The following is a 17,296-nucleotide window of genomic DNA, read 5'->3' on the forward strand; positions in this document are numbered from 1 at the left end:
AACTTAAGTTTTTCAAGGAGTGTAGGCATTAGACTCAAAATAGAAACATTGCGCTTTATTGAGTGAACAATGTTACAAAAAAGTTCAGCCTTTTGAAAACATGCAAACATCTAATTAAAAACAATTCATTTTACAGAGAAGTGAATATTAACAGAAAATTAACTCAAATGCACAATTAAGCAGAGGGGAACAATGAAGATGTAGCTAAAGCTGTCCACAGTCAGCAATAACAATCTTTTTAGCTGGCTTTCCACCCTCTGAACCAAGCACTCCCATCTGTTTCACAACATCCATGCCATCTTTCACAAAGCCAAAGGCAACATGTTTGAAGTCGAGATGCTCGGTTTTCTTCAGCGTGATGAAGAACTGCGAGCTGTTGGTGTCCCGGCCACGGTTCGCCATGGACAGGATACCTGGCCCCGTGTGCCTCACGTCAAAGTTCTCGTCCTCAAACTTGTCCCCGTAGATGGACTTTCCTCCAGTACCATCTTGGTTTGTGATATCTCCACCCTAACCAAAATAAGCCATATTTTTATTATAGGGAGAGATGACCCAGTCCAAAACAGAGTTTCCCTGATACAATGCAAGCTGAAACATTCAGACATCAGAACTCCAAAACATTACATGCTGCTCACCTGGCACATGAAACCTGGAATGATCCTATGGAATACAGATCCCAAGAACCCAAAGCCCTGCTCTCCCGTGCACAAAGCCCTGAAGTTTTCTGCTGTCTTGGGCACAATGTTAGCGAAGAGCTCCATGGTGACCTTTCCCAGGGGCTGGTTGTCAGCAGTGATGATGAAGTACACCACAGGATTACTCTCCCTGGAGAGCTCCAGGACACGGGACACCTGGGAACTGCTTGCCTGAGATATGAGACACTGGCATTCCTCAAACTTTCTTTTAAAGGCATTTGCCACCTCCAGTGTCTTGAACTTGGCTGCCAGCTGCTCAATTTTTGCCTCTCCCTCTGTGGAAACAATCCAATAAAGATATTGTATTTTATATACTCAGTCCATTTGTTTTCGATCTAGCTACTGCAGTCATTCTGAGAAAGAGCTGAACCCTTTGTGGAAATCACATGGAAAAAAGCCTTTCACCTCTATTGCTGCAGGCTAGATACTATTAAAATAAGTCTTTTTGACTGGGCTGTTAAGTTTAAGATGCTAAGAGCAGTATTTATTTGTCCATTTATTTTTACCTGAGTAGTCCGTAGCAGTCCACACCAGAGCATTGGCTGAAATGTTCATCGGTTTGAGCTCCATGGCCTTGGTGATGGTGTGGTTGGCACAGACCTTGAGGACTTGCTCCCGCCGCATCAACACACGGTAGTACTTCTTGAGGGGATGATAGAGGATCTTGATGTCACCTACACCTCGCTCCTTCCACTGGCCCAGGTCACGGTCCCAGCGATACAACTTGGTTCTTTCTTTGAACAGGATCTCTTCGTCCTCTTCTCCAGACTTGGTCTCAACCTTATCAAGAAGTTCATTCACAGCTTATCACATTTTACTACTGAGAACATTACATGTGTATCCATTTGTGGTGGGGTGCATTTTACATACAATATAAAACTTACAAATGTAACAGAACACAAAGAACAAAGCAGCATCATATAATGGTTGAGGAACTGACAGAAGTACTGGCTTACAGATTCCCAGTCACCTCCCTCTCTCACTGGTATGACACATTACATTATGAATCCTCCAGATAAAAACATAAGTAAAAGGACAATGTTTCATGCTACTGAACTCATACCTCTGGCAGTGACACTATAGGCTCAAAATGTACATCAACATTGGTGGTTTCTTCATCATCGTCGTCATCATCATCACTGCCCCTTTCCACTCCTTCATTCTGGGACACAGTGGCAGTGCTGAACACAGCAGCTCCTGCATTTGCCCAGGTGAAGTTTGAATCTAGATGGGAGACATGTGCGATGTCAGCCATGCAATGCAACTGTCCATGTGAAACATTTACATGTTAAATTTAATACAAAAGTACACCTGATGGATGGTGCATACCAACCTTTGTTTCCAAATGCAAAGTCTCCTGCACTCTTAGCCAAATCTGCAAATGAAAATCCGCCGGTTGCTTGAAAGCCAAATGAAAAAGTATCTGTGGAAAAGAAAGACCTATTTGTAAATACTTTGATACACCTACTTCAATAAACAGAAATGCCTCCAAATAGCCTCAGGTAAAGGGGGGAGGAAGAGGATTCTAAATCAGTTTTCTGTTATTTTGATGTATTTGTTCCAAGTCTAGTCCCAAAGATCACTACATTTACCATTTCCTAATGTTATTTACATCTACCTTGAGTGGTGGAGTCAGCCTCTGAACTTTTCTTAGTGGAGAGGTCGATGGGGTGACTGTCCTGCGAGCCAAAGACTGGGGGAGTTTCACTGGAGGAATCTGGCTCCATTACAGGTACTATTGTGGAGGCGGCAGCTGCATCTCCTGTCACATTGGTATCAGTGCTGCTGGATACAGTAGGTGTTTCATCATCCTTCTGTTTCATGTAAGGAAAAAAAGTATGAGGTTATTACATCAATAATAAATGTACTTTTAAAAAAAAAATCAAATATAAAAGGAATATGCATTATGGATACTGCACTACTATAAACCAGGTCTGACACCAAGAGATTAACGGTGCAAGAAAAATTTCTCACCAAGGACTCTTGCACCTTTTGGACCTCAGTGTCACAGCCCTTTGTCTGGTCTTTCTTCAAGTCTGTGCCCCCAGCCATGCCCTTTGAGGTGCTGAGGGGATATTGACTGGCACCAGCTTTCTCCTCCTCTTCTGGTGTTTGTACCTTCCCCCTGGCAACTGCACTCGTCTCTTCTGACCCATGTGATACAGTAACTGCAAATGAATAGATCAATTAAATCAATAAAAAGCAGTGATTCATCTGAAGGTAGTAATTTTTAGGTAATTCTTACTGATTTGGTGAGCTGCAGCACCCCTCTGAGGTTGATCTTGATACAGCTTGCCATTTAGTTTTCTGACAGCAGTCTGAAAGTCTTCGTCTGAAAAAGACACTGCCAGTTTATTTTACAATGATTTTATGAAAACTGCATAAATTCAAGCAGAAACCAATTTAATGACCAAGTTCCACAATGCCTGGTACGGAAACTGAATTGCTGCAGAGGATCTTTACCATCCTCACTGTCACTGCTGTAGCCCGGCTCATTCTGGTAGCAGAAGAAGGTGAGTGGTAGCTTTAACTTCCGGGCCAGTTCAGCTTGCTGTGGTGTGGGCTTTTTCTCAAATGTGACCTGAACATCCTCTGTGTCAGACTGCTCTCGAGCCTCTTCTACCGAGAGCACAGAGGCTCCCTTCTCCATGATCACAGAGCTGGCAGCTTCAGGTGCTGGAATGTACAATACTAACGTTAGGTAGTTTATAACAACAACAGGTCAGAATTCCCCACAAGGCTGACTGACCTGCTGTGCAAATCCAAGAATTTTGTGTCATTACTTGTAAGGAAAAAAATGTCAGCACCAATATTCTGCTGAGCTCACTGGCTGAAAACTAAATACATCATGTTATATTGTAATTAAATGTACAAAAACAGATTAGATCAGATTTGTGTAATAGGACAAACATTAAGGAACAAGTTTCTCAGGAAAGAAAAAGACTGAAAGCAATACATTGGGAAAAATGCAAACCCCTAATAAATATCAACACAGTATCAAGATAGCTAGCTTGTAGATGTAAGTCTTGGGTTAGTTCCACATGACATTCCTTGCATTCAAGACATGCTTTGCCAAAAGGAATAATACACTTTCTTTTCAAGGACTGGGGTGAGGGCTTAGTGATGTGTGAATATTCCCTTAAAAAGTGCATTATCACCAGCTGTAATATTAAAAAAATCCCTAGGTTATTAAAAGTTATTCCACCCCCATGTAAATAGGTTTCTTAATGCTGAAAAAGCAAACCACTCTGACTCCGGAGTATAAGAAGTTTAGCAATAGGTTTCCACAGAAATAAACAGGCTGATAGAATTTGAAGTTGCAATATCTTGTGACAAACGAATCCCACATGTACCATTTCAGTCCACTGAAAAATCTTCAAGATACTCTTCTCTCTACAAATTGGGGCAGCAGGTGGTTAGAGCCTTCACCTTGCAATTCACAGCAGGTTTGAATCCCACTGTTGTACCTTGACCAAGTTACTTACCCTGAATTGACACAGTAAAAATTACCCAGCTGTATAAATAGGTAAATGATTTGTTTAGTATAGAAACCATACATTTTAGTTAGTTTAGAAAAAAAAATTAAGGTGATGATTACCATCAACACAACAACTACTACTACTACTACTACTACTACTACTAATATATAGTTGCATGCAGGTATGGGCATTTTTCTCCCCACCACACTGTACCTACATTATCCCCACCTCAGAATAGTTTAGTTTACAGCAGACAAAGTCGGTACTGCTTAGAAACAGCCTACATACTCCTTGCCAGACCATCACATCTCCAGAAATGAAGCATGTGACATGTTAGCATCTCGCACAAACTTTATTTCACACCATACAAACATGTTAAACCTGGCAGCAATGCCACCAGGGGATAAGTCTCAAGTGAGATGGCATAGTGCATACACAGTGCAGTGACAAGATACCTCGGGGTTCAAACTGGGTGAATGACGTGCTTGTCCAAAAAGCCATAGGGTTATCTTTGAAAAGCCTAAAATCCAAGCCTAAAAAGTTGGTGAATAATAGTCTATATTATTTAGGGAGCATTATGAAATACCTGCACCTGTCACAACTTTGGATAAAGAGTAAAATAAATGGAAAATACAGAAAAGTACACTGCATTAGGTTGGTAAGAAATTTATCTAGTTATACTTTTACAGAATGGATTAAAATTCAAGTTAATATTTTCACAAAGCACAGTCCCATATGAAATATATACACAGAAAAACCCTCAGTTTTCAGCATGTTGTGTCAACCAAGAACAAACAAGGCCTTTTCAGAACACCCAAGCAATTCTACACCTTTTTTCTAAACATTATGCCAAAGGTTAAGTAAATAGACTAACTGATATCCTCAAAAAATGTCTTACCTCTCTCTGGAACTTTGAACACAGGCATGGTTGAAGTTGATGTCACGGTAGAATGGTGACTCCCTGACTTACTAACAGAAGCCTTGAAACTTGAGATAATGGAGGTATTGTCTTTTTGGTTTGTCCTGCTAGAAATGTTCTCTGTAGAAGATTCTGGACTTTCAAAGATTTTTTGCACCAAGCCAGAGCCAAAGACAAATTTTGGTGACAAAAATACAGGTTTTGAAGGGCTTGAACTGTGTGCTGGGCCAGAAACTGTCATGCTGTCTGGGGTGCAGGAACCCTGCAGGCTCACCTCAGGGATTTCTTTGGGAGTCTCCTTCAATGTCACCGTGATGGACTTCTCAGCAAGTGTCTCGTGTGGCGAGGTCTCTTTAGATGAAATTGGAGTGCTGAGAATCTTGTTATTTTGTGCATTCTTAGCCTCATCAAAGGCATCTTTAAACGAATTGGCAACCTCTTGTGCTTTGAAGCGGATTGCTAAGTGCTCAACTCTCCCCTCGCCTTCTGCAAAGTCAAAGGCACTCCAGACCCATGCCTTCTCAGCACCTTTCATGGGTTCTAACTTCATACTGGAGATAACCCAGTGATTTGCACAGAGTTTAAGCACTTGGTCTCGTCTCATTACAAGTCTTACACGCTTGGTGTCATAGTGCTGGAGGATTTTTACGTCCCCAATACCTCTTTCCTTCCACTGATTGGTATCTTTATCATAGCGGTACAGTTTTGCTCTGTGGCAGAACACAACCTGCTCATTTTCCTCACCAGTTGATATCTCCACTAGATCAGGTAAGGGCACAACAGGTTCAAAGTACTGGCCATCTCTTTCTTCTTCTTGAGTTGTTTCTGACTCTTCATCTGTGCCAACAGATACTCTGCTCTGGTTAAGTTTTGATGGGGATTTAGATGGGCTGAGAACAGGCTGAAAACTAAAACTGAATCCAGAAGTTGACTCTCCAAAACGGAACAAATTTCTCTGAACAGGTTTACTAGCTGGAGAAGAAGCAAATACAGATGTGTCTGAAGTGTCATAAAGGGGTTGTTTTTGCAAATCATAGTTATCCCACTCCAGTGTGGGTACAGTGCTTTCTGCATGGGAATAACTTGTCACATTTGATATGCTAACAGTTGTACTACTAACTTGACTTTCATCTTCAACCATCTTTGTTTTCTCATCAGTCAAGAATGACTTTAAATCTTTTAAGCCAGACTTCATCTCCTCTGCTTTCTGAATGAGACGAGCAGTTCTTCCACTGTCAACTAATTTGTGAGGCGTCTGCAAGGGTATGTCCAAAAGAAGCCTTTGACACTCTTCAAATTTCCGCTTGAACTCTTCCGCCAACTCTGGCGTTTTAAATTTTGCAGCAAGCTGCTCTAACTTGGCTTCTCCATCTGAAAAGTCACTGGCAAGCCACATCCAAGCCTTATCAGATCCAGAGAGGGGCTTCAGATTCATGGTGGTGGTAATCCAGTGGTTGGCACAAACCTTCAGAACCTGTTCTCTCCTCATAAGCACTCTAAGTCTTCCATTTTCTTTGTTTTTCAGGAATTTCAGATTTCCAACACCTCTCTCTTTCCACTGACTCGTATCAGCATCAAATCTGAAGAGCTTAACTCGCTGACAGTACAGAACCTCCTCGTCCTCCTCACCTGTGACAAGATCTACTTTCTCAGGCATTTGGACCACAGGTTCAAATTGAATGTCATCAATCTCATCAGTTCTGTACAAATCTTCCTCATCCAGATCACCGGAGGCATTTCCCTTTTCCGTTGGCTGACTCAAAGCAAAGACTTGCTCTCCTGCTCGGGAGAAACCTTTAAAATCAGGGTCTTTTTGTCCAAACTGGAACTCCCCAGAGGATTTGGCCAAATCAGCAAAACTAAACATGTTAGGTTTGCTGAGAAAACCTGGAGTTTCATCTTGCTCAGTCTTATCCCCACATGGCACAGATGGTGTAATGGTACCAGTATCTGCTTTTGTCTCCTTTTCTTTGTCTTCAGGTTTCTGACTCTTAATTGGAAGATTTTCTTCTGCAGGTGTAGGAATCCCGAATTTAAACCCACCTGCAGGTATTGGAATTGAAAAAGAAAAGCTACTGCTGGAGGAGGGCTGAGATAAAGGAGCTTCAAATTTAAAGGCTGTCGAGGAACCCTTTTCATCACTTTGGCCAAATTTAAACATACTGTTAGTGGTCACGCTAGGTGGCTGCTTTGATGTGCTTTTACCATTAAGGCCAAAGGTAAAGAGAGAGCTTACTGGCGCAGCTTTGCTTTTCCCTTTTATATTAGGATTTCGACATGAAACGCAGTGGCTTGATGTGGATTCATTTCTAACAAGGCAGGAATCACAATCCCATTGTCCATCTTTCTTTCCAAACTTAGCTTCCAATTCACTTTGTGAGGGCATTTGGATTTTACGAGGAGACTGGCACGAGACGCACTGTACAGCTGATGCATCGTTCCTAACTAAGCACACATCGCAGTCCCACTGCCCTTCCTTCTTAGCAAACTGAGCACCAAAGCTACCATTAGATGAACTAGTTGCTGATTTTGCTTTATCCACAGCACTGGTTGAAGGTTTACATGAAGGATTAGGATTCTGACAGGAGGCACAGTGGGTTGCAGTGGCCTCATTTCTTACTTCACACACAGTACAATCCCACTGACCGGGCTTCTTAGCAAACTGAGTGCCAAAGCCTGAGGGTTTTGGAGTGCTGTCGGTTCCAAATTTGAAAGGCGTAGGTATTTGTCCGAATGATGCAAATGCCTGTGAACTGGGAGCTGAGCTTGGGGATTTCTGAACATCCTTACCAAACTGAAATGTAAAATCACCCATTGCAGGTGCTGGAACTACAAATCCTTTGGATTCAACTGATTTACTTTCTGACTTTGTTTTTGCATTTGGGTTGGCATTCTGACAGGCAAGACACAACACAGCTGTAGGAGGATTTCTTACGGAGCACACACTGCAGTCCCATTCGCCATCTTTTTTTGCAAATTGGGCCCCAAATGTTATGTCCTTCTTGTTCACAGTCTGAGAGACTGTACTTTTTGGAGAAGCAACTTCCTCTTTTTGTTGGTCTTGCCTGTGGGGAGATTTAGACACTTCTTTCTTGGCCTGATCAAACTTGGTCTTGAAAAGGGCTGCTTCATCAGCCGTTTTAAAACGAATGGCCAGCTGTTCCGACTTTGGCATTTCATCTGCATAATCAATAGCATGCCAAACCCAAGATTTATCAGAGCCAGCATTAGGTCTGAGCTCCATATCTGCAGTAATATAATGATTGGCACAGATTTTCAATACTTGGTCCCTCCTCATCAACAAGCGAACTTTGCCTGACATCTTGTGTCTCAGAATTTTAACACTCCCGATGCCTCGTTCTTTCCACTCCTTGCTTTCACCTTCAAACCGGAAAAGCTTGGCCCTGCTACAGAATATTTCCTCCTCCTCCTCTTCTCCAGTTCTCACATCCACTTTGTCAGGCAGTGGAACAATTGGCTCAAAGTGAGGGCCATCTTCATCTTCCTCAACACGAGTGCTGTCATCACTTTCCACACCTTTATCAGCACTTCCTGTGTCCACAGTCTGAAAAACTGGCTTGCTGATGTTTGAAAAAGTAAACGGCTGTTCGTTACTGCCAGTCATGTTCGGTTTGTATTCACTCTGTGAGATGTCGGACAACATAAACCCAGATGAACTTTGGCCACCAAAATTAAAGATTCCACCTTGACCAGGTGTCTTATCTTGAGCTGGAGGCTTTTCTCCCAGAAATCCTTCAGCTCTCACTGGAATATCAGATGTCAGAAGGCCTAGCAAGGTCTCACTATTTTTCACCTGAGCAGAAGAGAAAGTGAAATCCCCATCATTGCATTTGAAATTTGAATTAAACTTGAAACCAGCCGCTGGTGTGGACTGGGCAAGCGCTCCAGTTCCAAAGCTAGGAACCTTGGGATGCTCAACCGGGCTTTGGTGGCCAAAACTAATCTTTCCAAAGTCAACAGGCTTCCCCTCACCAGATTTTGGTGGCTGCACAGAAACAGAGGAAGGTTTGGTAAAGTAACCAGGCTCAGGCAGATGAGGGGCAGCAGGGGGCTGAGGAACAGGATGTGTGTAATAATCCTCACTATATGGTGAGAGCATGTTGGCTGCAGGAGGGTCAAAACGCAGTGGAGCACCATACACCTGATCTTGGGGATACATGACTGCCGGTGTGGTCTGGAGGGGTGGTGTATGCACTGGCTGCTGGTAAGTGTAGATGTGCTGTGGTGGGGGAAGACGACTGATCCCATAAACTGAGGCCTGAGAAAAGAAAAACATTTTTCAACAATACAGGTACACCAACACCACAATCTAAACTTGGTGTCTCAAGCTCAATCAGCTAAAGATTTCTAACATGCAATACTTTTACTATTAGAAATAAGAGGATGGTTCTACTAAATGTATACCTTTGTTGGGGTTACATTTGCAGTTGTGCGAGGAAGATACTGTGAGTTGTAAGTAGGAGATTGACTGTAATACACAGAGGGACCAGTTGTAGCCACTAGAAGTAGAAAAAATATTAAGATTAAACTTAAACGTGCAGTAAGAGACATTTTTAAATTTCAATCCTGAATGATCAATTCAAGTCACCTGTAAGCGGAGCACCATGAAAGCTCTGAGCTGGTGGAAACGGCTCCTGATGTGCTTCCGCGGCATATCCTTCACCATATACATTGTGGTGAGCTGGTGCCAAGGACCCAGATGAATTATGCCTTAAGTGGTGAACCTCATCCTGTAGAAAAACATCCACAAAGCATGTTATGAACATGGAGTAGAACCATGTCGACAACAGCAAATAAATTTCTTAAAACAACTGCATTTTCCCAAATATATCAAGTGTACACTGTCAATTTTGAAAAATCTGAAACAATGACTTTCATTAGTGACTTTAAGCTATTATCCTTACTTTAAGGGCCTCAATTTTTTGGCATAACATCTGTAGTACAGACTTCTGGTCCTCAGCCCAGTATGGGGGTGTTCTAGGTGAGAACTATAAAAAGAACAGAGTAATATTATACTTGTGAATATTTCAAGCACTAGCAATCAAGGCAGGTAGAGCAAATTACTGACTGTAAACCATTCTGAGTCATTTAGCATACCATGGGTTTTTTGGAAGGTGAAAGAACACCTTTGACTGGCGATGAGGTGGAAAATTTGATGTGTGAACCAGGGCCGAAGGCTGCAGGCTGACCATCATTAGCCTCTTCCAAGCTTTCTCCTCTGTCCCCAAGCAGCTGGTTGACCTCATTCAGCAGATCGATAACCTCTTCCATCGATACCGGCAGCTTAACACAAATTATACAATATATATTTAAAAACTACATCTATCACAGTGCTTTCCGATATGAACCATTCATTGATACCCTTTTGCCAAACAACATTCTGTAGTGCATTTTATATATGTACTTATGGCTACATTTGTTTTGATGTATCCCAGTATTCAAAATGAACACCTACTTAGATTTCATAAACACTTTCCTCTTATAAGTATGACTATGCCAAATTAAATGCAGCATCCTTAAGACTATTGTATCTGTGCTGTGAGCTACAGTGAAAGTACCAAAAAAAAAAAAAAAAAAAAAGGCATATTCTGACCTTCTCGATGTCAGCAGCATTGGCCCTATAGACCTTGGTTAAGTGTTTCCGTAACCTCTGACGAAATGTGAAACACCGATCTTCAGTTTCTTCCAAGCCGCTGCTAACTTCTTCAGAAAGCCTGTGAAATATCTGAAATGGAAGCAGCTTCTGTCAGTACCCCAAAAAGCACCGCAATATCACAGTTTGAAAGGTAACGATACATCGAAACAGATGCATCCAATGGACCTGTGCAAGATGCCAGTTAGATGAAACACTGTCAAGGGTCTCAAGTATAGCAATTGCCTCTTCTGTGCTGCCTTCAATATCCTTCAGTGTTGCAAAAGTTATTTTTGCCTCTTCTTCCAAGGCTCCAACAGCTGGTATCTGAGGGGAAAAGATGCATACTGTAGATCTCAAAAATTGACAAAAATTCCCTATATTCACTTCTCCAAGATTCAACATTCATAAAAGCTACTCAAAATCCAAGGGTAGTAAAAGTGGCAGAATTAAAACAAATTCAGTATTTTACCTCTAGTTCTTTCGTACGAAAGTGCATGAATAAGGGGTCAAGGGGTGCAGGAATACTCCGACTTTTCTTAATTTTCTCAAGGAGGGGCAGAGCAACGTTCCAGTAGTGCGCGCTGCGACTGATGTAGTCTTTCTTTTCAGAATAGGAGCTCAGCCTATCACTCTGAGAAAACAGGTGAGAGTAGCCGTATCAGCAGATTCAATGTTTAGCAATACCTTTCACGGAATAACGCTGCCTGAAATCAAGAAATTTAATACTCCACTGGCTGTTGGCCAGAGGAAAGGCCAGTCTACGATTGGTCTGTAATATCATTATCTGAATTTATATTTAGCCCTGTCTACAGGCAAAAAACCTAGAGCCTTACAAGTCATAAAACCAAGGAGGTACTGTTGGAATGTTCCACTATTACTGTATTCGATATGTATAAATTATTCTACATTGTGAAATCCAATAAAAACTGCTTCTAACATCCAATGGAGATTGTGGCATAAACGTAGTGGCAGGTATACCATTTCGGTGAGGTGTTGTGCCCAGTGTACGATCAATGCTGCCTGCAGACCATGCTTCTCTCCTCCTCTGAGGGTGCCCAAGCTATGCTGGACTGTCATCCGCAATTTTGCGGATGTCCCTGGCCTGCAAAAAACAACACACCGTTTCTGCAAAATTTCAGGCATAGTTATGGCATGCCGAACTTCAGCATTATTATTTCTTCAACAGAACTACCTACAACTATAACTTGCCATGTGCTATGTATGAAAATAATATGTAATAAAATTGTATTACCAACTGAAGGCCAAATCTAAATTCTGAAGTTTACTGGTTATTCATAATGAACAGAAACCAAGAAACCACGATTCTGAAGTACATAAATATGGTATTGCAGAGATTCCACTGTATACTATGCAATAACATACAATAGGAAATATTTTCAGTGTCTTCCATCACGAAATTAAAAGTTTAGACCACAGTTGCAAAGGGACTCACGCTGCTTTTTTGTAGATCAGGCTGTAGATTGCATCCCACCACTCCCTCTGTCTCTCTGTGGACAGCAGCTTAATGATTTGTAAGGGCAAACACCTGGGCTCTTGCAGTCTGGAGCTGCCTGCAATACTGGATGCTTCCTGCAGCTGAGTTTGACTGGTAAATGCAACACCACACAAGAATACCTGTACAACAGAGCACAGAAAGATACAAATGGTTTTGTATAGTCTTAACTGCTATTAATAATCATTTAAAGTCTCGATCAGAAATTAAGCACATTATAGTCAGATACTTGAACCATTAAAAGCAAGAATAGCAGCATAAGTGACAGACTGGACTGTAACAACATGTAAGATGTGAAGTTTCACCTCAAGATCAAGAAGGCAGATTGACTCGGGAGCACTCGTGTCCAGCTTTGTGGTCTCCAGGGGGAGTCGGGGGAACAGCTTCTTCAGCCAGTCCTTAAAGGCAGGTCTGTTGCCCAAGAGTGTCCACTGCAGGCTGAGCCAGACCAGGTGCTGCAAGTTCCCCGCATATAGCATGATTGCACCTGAAGAACCAGGATGAGTTTAACAGGGAACATAAAAAGCTAGGGATTTGTTATGTGCTCTACTCAAAATTTAGGTAGAGGCATGTAGCAAGATGCAACACGAAGTGTTGAACTTTCTTTCCCAGCTTACCGCTGTCCCACTTTGCTAGATCATCCAGCTCTGGAGCCTGGGTGCCCAAGCTCCGGATGTCATCACTGCTGATGAAGGAAGGGCTAGTGGTCAACTGGGGTCCAAAGAGTTCCTCCACCAGGGTCTCCTGCCCAACTGGGTTGCCAAGTTTCTCCACAATATCCTTCAGAAAGTGTTCACTGTCCCAGCTCAGGTTGAGCAGCATGTGGCCTGACTGGCTCTTGCGATCGTATGCCAGGAGATCCAACAGCTGGTGTGCAGCCTTATCTCCTTTGAAGGGTTTAGCCTTCGGCTTTGGAACCTGGGCAATGAGGTCAGAATGTGCTCTTCTTCATTGCAAATGAAATCTCAGATTTAAATAATTTAACTTACAAAAACCATAAAAACTTGAGAATAACCTTGCGAAATAGAATGAACTGCAATGCCTTGTGACAAATGTATTAAACTGTTAAACTACACAATTAAACTTGACCCTCTTTACATTGCAAACTGTTTTGCAATTTCATTGAATTACATTGAGCTAATAAGGTAACCAAGATTTGCAGGTGTGATATGTATTAATATACCATTACATTAGAAGGGGAAGTAATAAATCCACATTGTAAGGGCAGCTGGAGGCCTCACCTGGTAGGCTATCAAGTAGCAGAGGGCAGCCAGATCCATCACATCCCTCCACTGTACTACTTTTTCAAGCGCCATCTTCAGCAGCAGCGTTCCAGCGTGCAGGTACAGGTGACCCCGCAGCTCTGAAATGGCCTCCAGCAGCTCATCTGTAGTGCATCCCAATTCCCTCTTCATTGACTGGAGGGCACCGTCAAATCTAAATGACACAGCAGTGACTGACAGACTAAGTGAAGGCTGTTCTCTCTCATACACAGCAAAAATCAAAGGGATCTACTTGTGAATGCTGGAAAGTAAGCAAACAAACCTGTGCATTCACACTAGCACAGCAGATTCTCTACAAAAGTTCCTTAAGATTTTTATACACTTCTAACATTTTAAATAACATGATCTACATATTTTATAAGGTAATTGGCATGAAGAAATACTCATGCATTCAGTACTGCAATCACTGTCAGTAATCAGTAATTCAGTTTAGCGGTGGTCCGGACCATGTTCTGGAAGCATGTGGTGTGAAGTAGGGTGTGTCCCAGATGAGACAACAGTCCATCTCAGGGCAATTAAACTCATTACACACTCATCTTTGGGCTGTATAACAAAATCAGAATACCGGAAAGAAAGCATGTAAACTCCACACACACTCCAGCTGATTTGAAACCATGTCCAAATCCACAGAGATGCGAGTCAATGTCACTGTCAGCTGTCACCATGCTGCTATGATGATACAATTCAGCATATCTTAAACTGCTCTGTCAGCTGAAATCAGTAGATGTCCTACCTCCGTAGAGCCTCTACACTTTGCTGCACTCCTCCGTTAGACAGCGTGAGCCTCAGTACACTGCACTGGGCCAGAAGCAGCTCTCGCTTCAGCTTGGGGGACAACTTGTCATTGGACAGCACACTGGGCTGGGCCAAGTATTCCTACAAATAAGAACGTAAAATCACATTGCTAAATGTACATGCCTCTCCATCGTTTGCTATCATGGGAATAATGATGGATTAAATATTAGCATCTTTAATCACAACAGTGATTGAACATTCTCCACTTGCTTCACCTTAATGAAAAAAAGATGCTGATTTTTTTTCCCCCCAAAAACAGCACAACCTTTTCTGGGCATATTCCACATTCTGCCAATTCACAAATGCCCACCATTTATGTGTATCTTTAACTCTGCTAAAATAATCACGTGAAGCATTTACAAAATTTATTTTAGCTGATGGTTTTCTCCAAAGCGACTTCCAAAGGATACTCTGTAGTGTTATCAACCCACACACCTTATTCACCAAGAGACATTTAGCAGATGTTTTTCTCCAGAAGGACTTACAGTTTCACTACCTACAATTATTTAACAATTTATACAGCTGAGTAATTTTAATTTGAACAATTTAGGGTAAGTGCATTGCAGTAGGTAGGATTCAAACACGCAATCTTCAGATCTAAAGGCAGTGGCTCTAACTATGCTATTAGCTGCCCCTGTAAAATATTACTTTCTAGCAATGAGACTGTTTTTAGACTGAGAAGGACAAAGAATTTGTCAGACCTGGAAGGTTTGGACCACAGTGGAGTACCATTCCATACTGCAGCGAAGGAGTCCTTTCTTCTCCATAGCTAGGCAATGGTCCACCGCCTCTTCCAAACGCCCAGCATCGCGATACAGCTGCACCAACTTCACGTTGACATGAGCATTGTCAGGACGCATCTGCAGCTCTGACTGCAGCAGGTCAAAAAGCTGGTTCCATCCTTGCTGCCCTTGAGAACTGAACAGTTTCTCCTGAAGGGTGGGAAGGGAGAGAAGCAAAACCAAATAAGAGAAACAGGAAGGTCAAAATCTATTATTTTAATTAAATACCCTTAGTCATCACAAGCACACTTAAAAACCTATATCATTCACACATTATGGAGATGACCTGACCTTCAGATTGTAGATGGCAGGGCTGCCCGGATGCAGTTTTGCTGCCTTCTCCACCCAGAACTCTGCCCTGCCATCCCTTTCCAGCAAGCCACACAGCAGTTCAGCCACCTTCAGAACCAGGTCTCTTTGGGCAGGATTCAGGTCCACAGAGCGCTTCAGGGTACAAGCGGAGAGAAACAGAGGTAAACAGACTATGACCTAACATACCTCAACAAAGCAAAACTCTGAACAAAATGGAACAGTTGTGAACTGGCCACTAACATCAACATTTGTCTGATTCACAATCTTAAAGGTTGTAACCACTATTACACTACATTTACACATTTAATTAAGTAAACACTTTTGTACAATATAACATACAATGACTATGTACTATTTAGCTGACACTTTTGTCCAATCACATCCTTTTACACACCAGAGAAATGTTAACACACACAATATTTCCTTTCAATTTTACATGCTCTCTTAGATGTTGCGCTATAACTCAATCCATAAAATACAAAAGAATTAATACAAAAAACAAACATTTTAAATGGCAATAACTTGCCGTATAATTCAAACGTCAGCACTGCTTTCCACTGGTATCAAAACACACATGCAGAAATATGTATAACATTACCATTAATAATTTAAGATTTAGTGTCTATTATAAACAGGACCTCAACTTTAAAATGTTAAAAGACACTGATGATACATACCAGAATATGAAAAAATAAAGACTACATACAGTCAATTATTTAAAAAAAAAAAAAAAAAAAATTTTAGCCAATTCCACTGTCCAAGGGGACAGAACTTTGGATAAATGAACCATCAATGATTTGCATCATATATAGGGTTGGATAATTTTTAACTATTATCAATTCTAGGTGAGTACCTCAATCATGGTGGGGGTTTCAAACCAGTATCCTTTAGTTTACAAGATGACAACAACCATAAGACTATACTACCTGCCGTCCTCACTAGAAAATGAGGACTTTTAGCAAAAGGTCCCTCTGTTTTCAGCCACTGCGTCTGTGTGGTATAAAGTAAAGCATTGATCGAAACAAGGCCTCTCGCACCTTATAGCAGCCCACCGCCTTGTTGATGTCCCCCTCTCTCTCATAGAGCTGTCCAAGGAACTTGTGTGCTTTCGGGTCCCTCTCATGCACTGTCAAATACGCTGACACGTGTCTGAAGAGACATAACAAATAATAATGCAGATTGCACGGCAACAGCAGCAGCAAAATTAATTTAATGAGCATAAAAACAGATCCTGGTCACACGACTTACTTCTTTGCAAGCTCATATTCACCGGCTTCATAGTAAAGTTTTGCAAACAGGAAGCCTTTGACTGGTTTCTGTAAGTGTAAGCAGAGACAACAACGTAATAAACACGTTAAAAATGCATTTACACCTTCTTTCATCTTTGTATTAAACTTTCAATCAAGAAGCCAGGGTCGGCTGTGAAGTTGTTGTGTTTTCACACAGCAACTTTTTCCATTCTGTGAATTTTTTGTGTAGCACACCGCAGCATACTCTGTCTGTACTGTACGAACGCTGTCGCTGACTAAAGTAAAATTCGGAATTTTCAAAATGATAGAAATCAATGCGTTTTTCCCCTCTGGCCAAAGCAGTGTGGCAGCGAGCGCCGAACCCAGCCAGGCCTCGTCCAGAGACGCCCACCGCCAACGGCTCTCCACGCACCTCCTTCAGGGAAGGAGAGCCACTGTATACCGCGGCGATGTAGCGCTCAACCTCGGCCTTCGTCCGCGGCATGGCTCTGAACTCCCGGCTCCCGCCTTAACTTCTGTGTTTCTGGAGGTTTTCGACAAAGCACCGGCAGCACGAGAAAAAGTAACGAAACAAACCCAGCGACTTATCCTGCCATTTTGGAAAGAACAGGA

General features: G+C 42.0%; 1 protein-coding gene across 1 annotated transcript; it reads right to left on the reverse strand.

Moving 5' to 3' along the window:
* Window positions 1-40: 40 nt before the first annotated feature.
* LOC108930017 (ranBP2-like and GRIP domain-containing protein 4) lies at window positions 41-17,296 on the reverse strand. The gene is made up of 28 exons (XM_018745005.2): window positions 17,097-17,296; window positions 16,683-16,750; window positions 16,472-16,583; window positions 15,414-15,566; window positions 15,042-15,272; window positions 14,279-14,421; window positions 13,504-13,699; window positions 12,880-13,180; window positions 12,568-12,749; window positions 12,203-12,384; window positions 11,728-11,851; window positions 11,219-11,380; window positions 10,936-11,073; window positions 10,708-10,839; window positions 10,212-10,397; window positions 10,019-10,102; window positions 9,703-9,844; window positions 9,519-9,613; window positions 5,073-9,372; window positions 3,159-3,371; window positions 2,941-3,027; window positions 2,670-2,863; window positions 2,314-2,509; window positions 2,029-2,118; window positions 1,759-1,919; window positions 1,202-1,475; window positions 636-970; window positions 41-510 (listed from the first exon to the last, which is right to left on the reverse strand). Exons 1-28 carry the CDS (start codon window positions 17,166-17,168, stop codon window positions 205-207), a joined length of 8,859 nt encoding a protein of 2,952 aa, XP_018600521.2. The 5' UTR covers window positions 17,169-17,296; the 3' UTR covers window positions 41-204.

The sequence above is a fragment of the Scleropages formosus genome, chromosome 12, assembly GCF_900964775.1.
Source record: "Scleropages formosus chromosome 12, fSclFor1.1, whole genome shotgun sequence".
NCBI classification, from domain to species: Eukaryota; Metazoa; Chordata; class Actinopteri; order Osteoglossiformes; family Osteoglossidae; genus Scleropages; species Scleropages formosus.

Coding starts and splice junctions, on each gene's coding strand:
- LOC108930017 (XM_018745005.2), bottom strand. CDS start 17,168: ATGCCGCGGACGAAGGCCGAGGTTGAGCGCTACATCGCCGCGGTATAC. Junction 2,510..2,669: donor AAAAGGTGCAAGAGTCCTTG/GTGAGAAATTTT, acceptor TACATGAAACAG/AAGGATGATGAAACACCTAC. Junction 2,119..2,313: donor GGCTGACTCCACCACTCAAG/GTAGATGTAAAT, acceptor TCTTTTCCACAG/ATACTTTTTCATTTGGCTTT.